An 11,856-nucleotide genomic window follows, 5' to 3' on the forward strand; every position below is an offset into this window, starting at 1 on the left:
GTAAAACGGTTCTTAATTAGCCCCTCTCTTCCCTTGTTTACACCACTGCGTAGGTACTCGCATTATATTATATTGCATTATCGATGAATATAGTTGATCTCATTTGATTCTTCTTCTTCTTCTTCTTGAGTTAGTGCTATTACGCACTTTTACTCTATAATGGCTGGGGGGCTTATCTCTACCCCACACTAGGCTTTAACTAGGCTAAGAAGTCATATCATTTATTTGTCTTTTAGGTTGATGACGGACCTTAAATCAGCATATCTTCCTGAGAGTGCAGAAGTGGACTTGAGGATTGTTAGGGCGGGATTAATTAGCGTATCAACTTTAGTGAATAATTTTAGAGCTCTTTCTCTGATATATTTTTTCACTGAATCAATTCTAAGATCTCTATGTATGTCTGTTGATCTAATATACCATGGAATCTTAAACAGTTTTCTGTGGGTAGATTTTAGATAAAATATAAATAAAATAAACAATCATAGTAGTTTATATAAACCGAATAAACTGAATAAATTATATTATAAAAACTTAGAATAAACAAAAGATCTAAGTAAGCAACAAAATATTTTAAAGCATATCAACAAAATTCTACAAATTGCTGAACAGCCTATGTAATAGCAAGTATAAAACTGCTTAAGCTCTCATCTTGTCGATGTTATGTCCTTAAATAAATGCGTACATAATGCATGATTATCCTTGGAAAATTCTAAACGTTTAATAACATAGCAAAACATTTTTATTGACACAAATTGCTGTCCTCATGTCTCATGTCTCATGCCTACTCCTCTAGTTGCAGAATCTCTCTTACTGTTGCCATTTTCAATACTTTTGTCGCTGATGTTGTTGCTGGTGTTGTTGCTGGTGTTGTTGCTGGTGTTGTTGCTGATGTTGTAGCTGGTGTTGTTGCTGATGTTGTTGCTGTTGGTTTTGTAGCTATTTCACTATTCAGCATGTGTTGCTAACAATCATGTATGTGTTTTGTCCTTATATATGCTTTTGCTCTATTTAATTTTTTATTTATTTTTTATTTTGTTTTCCTTTATATTAGAAACATAATAAAATATTCATAAAGATTTCTTTCACGCTTCGGCATGTTTCAAAATCCCATATTTTACAATAAGACCTATAAAATTGCCACTCAGAGATATAAAGTATGCTATTAGGCGCTGAAATTGGAAATTTAGTTTCATTCAAAAAATGCAAAAGGTTCAAATAATGAAATAAAATGATAAAAATAAAAGGGAATTATTATCTAAACGAAAACAAATCGGATTTTTTTTAACAACCAAAAGAGGCAACAATATAATCTCAACTATTAAAATGTAATATTTACACAAATAAATTAACAATAGATTTACGATATAGAAACCCTTTAAGGGATTTCTTTTTTATTATTGTTATTCTAACAGTTGTAATGTAAAGATGATTGCTTTAATACTAAGCAGATTTGTAATTTAAATAAAATTAAATATTTTTATATTGTTATATTATATATTCATATTTGGTTTAAACATTTTTGCTTTACAATACCTAAAGTGTTTCTCTGAAATAGGATTATTGAATAAAGGATAAAATATTTTTAATATAAGAGCATTTACATTTCTGTAGATATATATTTTTAAGCTCAAACGTACATTGTTGTACTCAAAACTTACATAAATATATATATATTTTGTGATAGATAATTCTATTACAAGATATTGAAATCGGATTACTCACAATAGAAAATAACATCACAACAAAAAAAACTGTTAAAAATACTTAAAGGTAATTAATAACAAACCAATAAAAATATATAATAGTTATCCTAATACTCAATATTTCCTAATGTATAGAGATAGAGAATAGGTATGTTCTTTCTTCGTTTCTTCGACTACGTACATAAAAACATCTTAACAAAGTCCATTTCATGGTCCTGAATTTACACCACTGCTTTAGTAACATGCAATAAATAGAATAAAGAGAAATAGAATTATTCACCATAGAATATAGTGGTCCTGAATTGCCAGCACTGCTTTAGTAACATGCAATAAATAGAATAAAGAGAAATAGGATTATTCATCATAGAATATAGTGGTCCTGAATTGCCAGCACTGCTTTAGTAACATGCAATAAATAGAATAAAGAGAAATAGGATTATTCACCATAGAATATTATTATTGTTAGTGGATGTGGGACTGCAACCGTCGGATCTATTGTGCCCCACTTTGTGTTAAGAGTAGGTCTCTAAGCCCTGTTGCGTCAATATAAAGTAATATATGTAGAACCTACTTTACAGAATTTTATTGCCTTTGAATGGTTAGTACAATCAACACTGAACTTCGGCTTGTTCTCTTATTCGACATCCAAAAGTTCTTTTAAACTGTAAATAGTTTTTTAGTTCTTTAGTTAGTTCGTAATTTTCTGACTAAAATTTGTAATATTATATGATAATTTTATTTATAATAAAAACTTTGTAATTTTAATAATAAATAAATAATTTTATATATAATAATTTTTATAATAATAAAAAAAAATAAAATAAATAAAAAAAAAATATTATTTTAAAATAAATTCTTATGTTATGTTGAGCCTTTTCCGAGTTTAGTGCATCTGGGCACTTTTACTCTGTGATGGCTGGGAGGTTTCTGTAAAGTCCCACCCATCTCACTGACTAATTTGAGTATTCCTCATAAGCTTCGTGATTATTCAATGGCTGATGTAAGATCTGCGTACCGCCCCGTACGGTTAGTAATTACTCTGAGATTAGATAGTGCTAAGTAGAGCAGCCTGTCGATTTTCGCATGTAGCTTCAGTCTCTTAGCATGTCGTTCGTGCGGACGTACCATGGCACTTTGAAAAGCCTTAGGAGAGCCTGACTTTGAGCAACTTATAGCTTTTGGATAGTAGAGTCAGCAGTTTTGTAAAATTTTTCTTATAGACACTCAAATATCCAACAGTTTTATATCTGAAGAAGGTTTGTTACCTCTACTCTGCTTGAGTAAATCAAGATACGGAGAGACTACGACTAATATCGTAATCTAACACCACGCTATCTATCGATGGATTGAAGGCCCCATATGATTCCAAATTCTGGTACTTGTAAATACAATTTAAATCTACACCTAAGATTTAAATTGAAAACACTTCAAAATATATGTGAATTCTCTCATGGCATTAGTATTAACTATCAGTTGGTATGCTACTGTGTTAGAATGTTAACTTTATAGAAACTAATTATATTAAAATAAGAAATTAAAATTAAATTAAAATTAAATTAAAAAAATTATGTTATATATCTGTTCTCAAAAACCTCCGTGTGAATTGGAATTAAATCTATTGGCTCCTTTACAGAAGCAAAATTCTCTGTCCTCTGTCAGTTTCCACTTACGCGTTTCGTCTGGGAACTACCCAGACTCATCAGAGTAGTATGAAAATGTGAAGCATTCGTCATACGTCGTTTATATTTAAATAATTACTTACGAGTTTAAAGAATATTATAAAAGCCCTATAAGCCAACTAAAACGTTGTGCACACACAATAAAGAAATAATCTTCAAAGAAATAATTTTGTAAAAATAATATGCAATTAAATGATAATAATCTGTACTATTATATATATGTAATTATTACAGTTTATTTGTTACAAAATATATTTTGTTTACGTGTTGTGATTATATTAATCAGATAAGGTTTTCACAAGCATTTCATATGACTCATGCTGTTTTACATTGGTGAACCTAGTGTAACTTTTTCAATCGAGATTCAATTTTAGTGCAATTTTCATTTTCGATTGGTAAATTTGTATAACACTCAAGATTTATGTATAACACTCGGAGCGTTATAAATGCTCTAGATATTTTGCCCGATATTTTGTCACACACCAAGCTACTCGTAGTATAACTCAAGTAAAACACAAGTAAAACACAAGTAAAACACAAGTAAAACACAAGTAAAACGCAAGTAAAGTACAAACTGAGAGCGTAACACAAATAAAATGCTAAATTACGCTTTTTACACAGATTTTCATGGAACAGTGTTGTGTAAAGTCTGGTGACAACACTAGTGCTACGCAAATAAACAATAAAAAATTTAAATTCAAACCAAAACAGCTGATTCACACATCAATACAAACTTTACTTGAAATAAAATGTACAAGTAAAGTGTGTGTAGCATAATCAAATTTCGACAGGGATGTTATGCTGTAGATACGCTCATTCAATCGAAAATTTACTGGTGGAAAGCACTTGTATATACACAGTGTTACTCAAAGTTACTATGATTAGCTCGTGGAATAGATCTATTATAAGTGTTGTCAGCTGTATATATAAATCAGGTATACGAAAAAGAGAGTCAGAATGCATATAAATGAAATACAGCCAATGATTCGAGTGTTTAGTACTTTTTCCTGTTCGCTGTTACTAACACAACTAAAAAAATTTTATATTACCCTAAAAATATTCGACTGGGCAACAAAATTTGAAGGATCTAGAGTAAACATAGATTGAATCCAGATTTACCAATCAAAAACGCCATAAAAATGTTTCAATAAAATAATTTGAAAGATCTAGAGATCATTCTACTGCAACCACAAAAAAGAGCACTTTGACATTATCGTGGTAAGATGATATGAACTTTATAGATGTCCCAAAATCAGAAATATATTTTCTTTAATAATTTCTCCCCGTTACTCTTACGTTTACATTGTTTGAAAGTGAAAAGTATTCTTTGATAAGATCAACACAACCCGCAGTTTTAAAAAATAAAATCGCTTTACAACACTGTTCGATAATGTCATGCTTGTTTTCTCAATAAACTGAAAAAAGTTTTCAATTTCTTTACGCCATTGACGTTGGTAATTGCTAGACAATAATTGATTTGAAAGTTTTGTCTTGATTTTTTAACTAATTTTTGAAAATGTCATACAGTGATTTTGAGGAGAAACCAAATAGTAAGTTTATAAAATAAATTTATGAGCATTTTTTGGAAAATTTTTTTGTAATTTAGTAGAGAATACAATATACGTCGGTAATATTGATTTCAATGTATCTGAAGAATTACTTTGGAAAATATTTATTGATGCCGGTCCCATAGGTTAGTACACAAAAATATATATTATAGAAAAATATATATTATATATCGTCTTATGCTTGTTTTCAGTAAACATTAACTTGCCTAAGGACAGTGATAATAAACGGCACAAAGGTTATGGTTTCGTGGAGTATGATTCTAAAGAGGGTGCAGAATATGCCTTAAAAATCTATAAAGGGGTAAAATTGAATGGGAGGAAGATACATATAAATAAACCAACAAAACATTAAAAGAACGCCCTGACAAAGTTATACAATAAAGAGTTTTTTTAAAAAATATTTATTCCGTTTAAATCTAATTAATATTAATAAAATACTTAAAATTTATTTTAATTATTACATAAATTGCTATATGTTTAAAATGAGTTTAAAAATTTGATAGAAGGCAGAAATACAATAATAAAATTATTGTAATTACAACCCGGTTTTAGTCGTCTTTTGCGCACCTTTCTTTTGTCTTTTGAAATTTCAAAAGTTGGAAAGGTATTCACTACTCTCCTTGATGTTACGTTATTCAAGAAACAATATGTGATAGCCATCACTAATAAGACACAATAGATGCAATAAGAAATTTCGTATTATTACCACAGAGAAGACGCCTCATATCAAGCCACCCTACGATCAGTAGTAACTCCCGCTGCAAAAATGCGTTAACGGTTAAAATGAGAATTTGCAAAACAAATGATTTGCCAGTTAGAAAAAGGGTAAAACATATATGATAGATATCAAGTATCTATCAAATAATTATAAGTCCATTTATTCTTGTTTCAATTAGTGATCCTAAATTTTCAATTGTTAGTGTTAAAATAATTACTCTTTTTTCTTAAAAAGAATAATTGTCCACTTACTGATTAGAACTATTTAGTGTGGTCACAGACCGGGCAAATAAAGGCAATTCCATTGCCAGAAATTAATTGAATAAGAGTGTTGGTAAGTGATTTCATATAAAATTGCTGAATTGACTATATTACTGATTACCTTTCAGTCATGTCATCTCACAAATAATGAATAAAAAAACGCATATTTACATATAGGTTTTTGTTTAAATTTGGACGTTCTAAACAAGCTTAATGGACTTCAACCTCCCATGGTTACAAGCCTACATTAACCAAATATTTTCGATGATACTTTAACTTAGGTGTATTGTCTATATCTTTGTATTTGTATTCGCTTTTTTTTCAATGCTTATATAGTTATATAAACTAGCTTTAAACACCCCTGGCAGCTCCGTCATAATCGGAAAAAACGTCCCCAAGCTATTCGATATCAAACATGCTGATTTCTTGTTCTGTGATTTCTTCCAACTAATGTTAAAAAAAGATAATTTAATAATTCTATTAAACCTTACTGATACAAATTTTTACAATATAGTTGTACTGACTTATGGTGATGATATTGACATTTCTAATCAAAACAAAGGTATCTTAACTACAACATTTTTCTTCCACATCCTTCTTCCCCCTACTTACCCCCCTAAATTTCCACCCACTTCCCTACCCATGTATTCGTCTTGTGTTACCTTTCATGTTTATCTGCTTACAGGTCCCGTCGGGTTACAACAACAACAACTACAACATATTCAACTTAAAAAAACAAACAATAGATATTGAAAAAATGAGTATAAAACAAACAGCTTCTGCCAACAAACAAATCTATTGAGTATATTAGGCCTCACGCATCTGTAGGCAATTATAAGTTCCAAATATTCAAAGATTTATTTATCTAGAAATTAGCTATAACACCAAAAATGGCAGGAACTTGGAGATTTAATGAAGAATTTCTGTGTCTAATAGATGCTGATAACAGAGCAATCTCTCGACAAATAAAAACCACGCTCTACAAGTTTCTTATCAGACAAGTCCTATTTTATGATACAGATTCATGGATGAAAAGGCATTAAAAGCCTTTAAAACATAAATTCTTCTTAAGAACCATGCTTCACTTTACATTGGCAAGACCATGAGATTTATAATGACACTGTCATGTTATTGGGTTGTGCAAAACGTGAGATTTAAAGGAAATACTATGAATCACATTTTTTAAGCACCTTTCTTGGGACATACGGTAGTGAAAATTATAATATTCACATTTCTGATGGAAGTTGAAGAACAACTTAGTAGTACCAACTCCAGACAGCAAGCAACTAATCGAATTACGGGGGAAGGCTAATTAATGGTGACTAGTACGTTATCAATCTGCAATGTACAACTATGCACATAAGTAAGATCAGAATCTAATTGAAAATATTCCTACTTACCAAAATACCATTATTATTCTACGTGGAGGAGCTATCAGCAAAGTGTCAGATAACACCTTCCAACTCTTTTTCCTACTCTATTAAAATATGAAATATATAAAATTGTTTCTAAAACCATTGAATTTATCACTTTCAAACTTTAATTACTATTAAATCGTTAGTGTGGATGTCTTTCTGCGCCTTACATTTTCCACAAACTTTTGCTAAATATATGTAGTGCACAGCTTACATATATAAATACATTCCTTTCACTTCTGCTTTACTGTATTTATTGTGCCTCATTGAGTTTTGTTCATCTGGACATTTCTCAGAAATCTACCATTTCTGTACGGCATTTAAGACTACACATCATCCTTCTGCTTCATATACTGCACACGTGTGGAAATCAAAATATTTTTCTATGGATAATTGAAAAACATTATTGAATGAAGAGCCTAATTTAATTCAATTTTCGTTTTCTTTATTTTCTTAGCTGAATATTAAAGCAACCACTGAACTCTATTAGAAATCTTGTTAGGTTCTTATAGTCAAAATTATTAATCAATTGCATTGCTATTTTCCATATTACTATTTCGATTAGATTATTTTTGATTATAGCGAGTATATATATATCATATAGAATATATCAAATGCTATATATAGTTATATATATATGTATATTATAAATATATATATTCAAACATATACATATATGTACAGTCAAACTTCCATAACTCGGACTTCTATAACTTATACTTCTATAACTTGAACTCTCATAACTCGAATTTTCTATAACTCGAACTAAATAGAGTGCAACATTGAATCGTTAAACGTTAAACTTTTACATAAAATACAATATATTATTTAATAATATTAATGTTTAATTTTTAAATGAAATTTGTACAATTTTTCATAATTCAGTTATGGGGGCATATGCGGGGTGATGTTTCGAGAAAACTCAAAATAATGGATTTTCGAAAATAACTCGAAAACGGTACGCAGGAAAAAAATCGAATTTTACAGAAAATTTCCCTATAAGAAATATAGGTCTCGTCTTTGAAAAATTTTTAGCTATGAACTAGTGTAATCGAATAGATAATAAGAATGTTGGAAAACACAAATGAAGAATCGAAAATACGATAATATTTATAGAAGTTCCTTCCTCTGTGAAAGAATGTGAACAATGAGTTATAGATAAACTCATAACTTTAATAAAACAAAATGGTTTTATTGTACAATGATATAAAGATATCTTTCACTTCTATATAGTTAGCCTTCACGGATTCATAGTCACTTTTCGTATGCCAAGATACATAGCCTTGGGACCAATTGCTTATATGGTAAGTTTAGAAAAAGGTATGTGCTTATGTATACTTAGTAACATAATTAATGGTTAGTGTAACTCTTTTCTCTCAGACAATTTTGAAGTCATCACAATGGGCACTAGATGTCTTCAAATGGGATTATTGACAGTTTTATCAGTACGCTTCTATTTAACACAATCTACCAAGTTAGACAAAAATTACAGTTAATGATATTAGTTTATTAGTACCATAAGTCATGTGTAACTTCTATATTTACTTTTAAGCTATATAAAGTTGTATTAAAGATTTTTTATACACTTCTTCGTTCTATTTAAATCCCAAAATTTTGCTTAATCTAACTTAATCACTCTACATACAAATTTAAAAAAAAAACGTTCCCTCTTAAGATCTTATTTACTTATTTACTCCTTCGATGACTCATCTATGTTAAAACAATCCCATTAATGCGAGGACAGTCTTTAGAATGACATTTTCCTTGTGGATTCTATCATATCCTTGATTTTGTTGTAAGCCGAAATCATGTGCACACAAGATTGGTTTGTGACATATAACATGCTGCCAAATTACTTATAGAAAGTTAAATATATATATAGTATATTGACCATTCTTATGCTGTCTCAATTATAAATAAATCTTCAACAAAATTTTATGGACATTGGCTCATGATGTCCGATTTTCCGGAAATTAAAAATAAGGCGAATTGGATTAAGGATATTTAATTGTTTAGTAAAAGAAGTAAAGAATAATTAATATAAAATGAATATAATAAATATAATAAAAATATATTTTATTAATGTATTGCATAATCAAAAAGTCTACGTAATTCGAAAAGCATTAATTAAAAACATAAATATTGATAATGGCATGGATTGGACTCATTTTGAAAGCTCTAATCCATTTAATAATTGTCGACTTGTCTCCACATTATGTTCAGATACTCTCAACAATCATGTTGTTGTATACCGCAGGGATCTACTTATGTAGTCATTTTTGGCACGTGGTCGTTACACTCGCTGAGTGGCACCGGGACATAGACTCAACCCGTTCTTGGAACTCTAAACGATCATGATAATGTGTCGCATCAATGTTCTCACTATTGAGAATCGAAGAATTTTAAAAATCGAAGAAATTCAGATTCACATTCTAAATTCCCAGATTAGATATTAGAAGATAATATACATTACAATTTCTCAAGTGGTATCAAATCGTGACTAATTTAAAAATTGCGCTACTTAGCACTAAAAATAGGCAGATCAGTAGGAAATCAATAGTCAGAATAGTACGTCATTTAAATTACGGTGATGAGAGTTTCTGATGAGAGGATATTTTATCTAAAAACTCACAGCGTAGTTAACTTCATATTAAGTATTATTATTATTTTATATAAATTGTTTAATTCCTGTACAAAAACTGTATAATCTATACTATATAGTAGAAAGTTAATATCTGAACAGATCAATTCTGAAATACCTTATTAGATGAAATAAATCTAAGTTCGATTTACTTATTATTTATTACTAGTAATGTATCATAGTGCCCCAGAAATCATTATAGCTCATTAAAATTTACCTGCTGTCATATAGCCAAGGAGAATGTCATATACTCAGCACAAATACAAACATTTATAAGAGTTTGAATGCTACCATCCTACTACACTTTAATTAGTCCGACCGGAATATTTTCAATTGACGAATTAACCACAGCAACTTCATCAAGAGTGGCTGCATGTACTAGTTTTAAAACAATTAAATCGTTACCAATACATGTTACCATTGGAATAACCTCTATAGCTTACAATGGTTTTGAGTATGAAATCAATATCAGAGCTTTTAATATTGTCATGATTTCTACTTTTTAAATCTAAAAAAAAATCAAAAACCACTTTACCTGTTAAAATTCAATTAATCAGTTAAATTAGCTCAAAAAATAATTATCAATTTCACACATAAAATTTATTTAGTTACATGTACTATTTGTACACTGTTTACATATTACAATTTAAAAGGTTAAAATTATAAATATTAATTAAGAAAATAAATATAACATATTTCTATATATATTTAATATATATTGCACGAATTACTTATAATTTAGCCTCATCAACTACAGTTTTTTTTTTATTCTTAACACTAGAGCTAACCTGCTTGCGACTAGGGCTGGAGTCATTAGTACTTTTAGAAATTTTGTCAATATCTTCACTTTCCTTATTTTTATCAACGTCTTCTATTACAGTTATATTTTTATTCTTAACTCTAGAGCTAGCCTGTTTGCTAGTGCAAGGCTCTTCAGTGCTTTCAGCACTTATGTCAATATCTTCAATTTTCTTAACTTTGTCAATATTTTCTTTTTCAGTTTTAGCTTCATTCTTTAAACGTTGGTGCTCACTTTGAATTAGTTTACGCAATTCTTTACCCCAGCCCAAACCATCAGCTAATGCAAACGCACCATCATCACAGTCACCAATATAAGCTATATCCCTTGTATTCTTCTTGCTGTCAAAATTCAAACTCGGTCCACCACTAAACCAACTTAACCTGTCGTTATTCTGACCCACTTTAGTGCGATTAATCAGCAAACGCACGCAATCAGATTTTGCATGATCAACAAGCATTGCAAATGGTTGCACCTCTAATGATGTACCCATTATAATCAGCAAGTCACATTTTTTGAAATCCTTCTCTGGTAGTGCATAGAAATCTGCTGGTAAATTTTCACCAAAAAACACAATGTCAGGCTTAACAACGCCATTGCAAACGCTACATGTTGGCACATTATCAGCAAATATCTGATCTTTCATCCATTCCATAGTATATAGTTTACTACATTCCAAACAGTGATTTGTGTGAAATGTACCATGCGCCTCCACTAACTTCTCGCCAGGTATACCTGCGATCCGTTCCAAAGTGTCAATATTTTGTGTGTAATGTCTAAGCAATAAGCCTTTCTCATGTAGTAGACGCACAAAGTAATGTGATGGTGTTGGATTGAAAGTGCCCGGATATAATTCTTTAGCTAAGGCAAAGAATGGTTGGGGATTTTCATTGAAATAATCTAACTCAAATATAGCTGTAGGATATGGTAAATTATATTTTTTCAAATTATCATAGAGACCAGATCCAGGTGAACGAAAATCTGGTATGCCAGCAGCTGTAAATATAATTTATATTATGTTTCATTATATTTTCTTTTAAGCATATAAAACTTACATGTGGAGATACCAGCTC

At 29.9% G+C, this 11,856-nt stretch overlaps 2 protein-coding genes across 2 annotated transcripts in view; one reads left to right on the plus strand and one right to left on the minus strand.

Annotated features, from left to right (window-relative positions):
* The first annotated feature begins 4,844 nt into the window (after positions 1 to 4,844).
* On the plus strand, positions 4,845 to 5,355 carry LOC119683241 (splicing factor 3B subunit 4-like). The gene is made up of 3 exons (XM_038096880.1): positions 4,845 to 4,932; positions 4,989 to 5,075; positions 5,142 to 5,355. The coding sequence occupies exons 1-3, from the start codon at positions 4,899 to 4,901 to the stop codon at positions 5,300 to 5,302; spliced, it is 282 nt and encodes a 93-aa protein (XP_037952808.1). The 5' UTR covers positions 4,845 to 4,898; the 3' UTR covers positions 5,303 to 5,355.
* A 5,338-nt stretch (positions 5,356 to 10,693) lies between these two features.
* Positions 10,694 to 11,856, minus strand: part of LOC119676357 (NAD-dependent protein deacetylase Sirt2-like) — a 1,948-nt gene continuing 785 nt past the window's right edge. The window contains exons 4-5 of the mRNA XM_038087596.1: positions 11,839 to 11,853; positions 10,694 to 11,779 (exon numbers count right to left, since the gene is read on the minus strand). Coding sequence (XP_037943524.1) covers positions 10,716 to 11,779; positions 11,839 to 11,853 — 1,079 coding nt within the window. The 3' untranslated portion in view covers positions 10,694 to 10,715. The remainder of the gene's footprint in view (positions 11,780 to 11,838; positions 11,854 to 11,856) is intronic.

Source organism: Teleopsis dalmanni, chromosome 2 (genome assembly GCF_002237135.1).
Source record: "Teleopsis dalmanni isolate 2A chromosome 2, ASM223713v2, whole genome shotgun sequence".
NCBI lineage: Eukaryota > Metazoa > Arthropoda > Insecta > Diptera > Diopsidae > Teleopsis > Teleopsis dalmanni.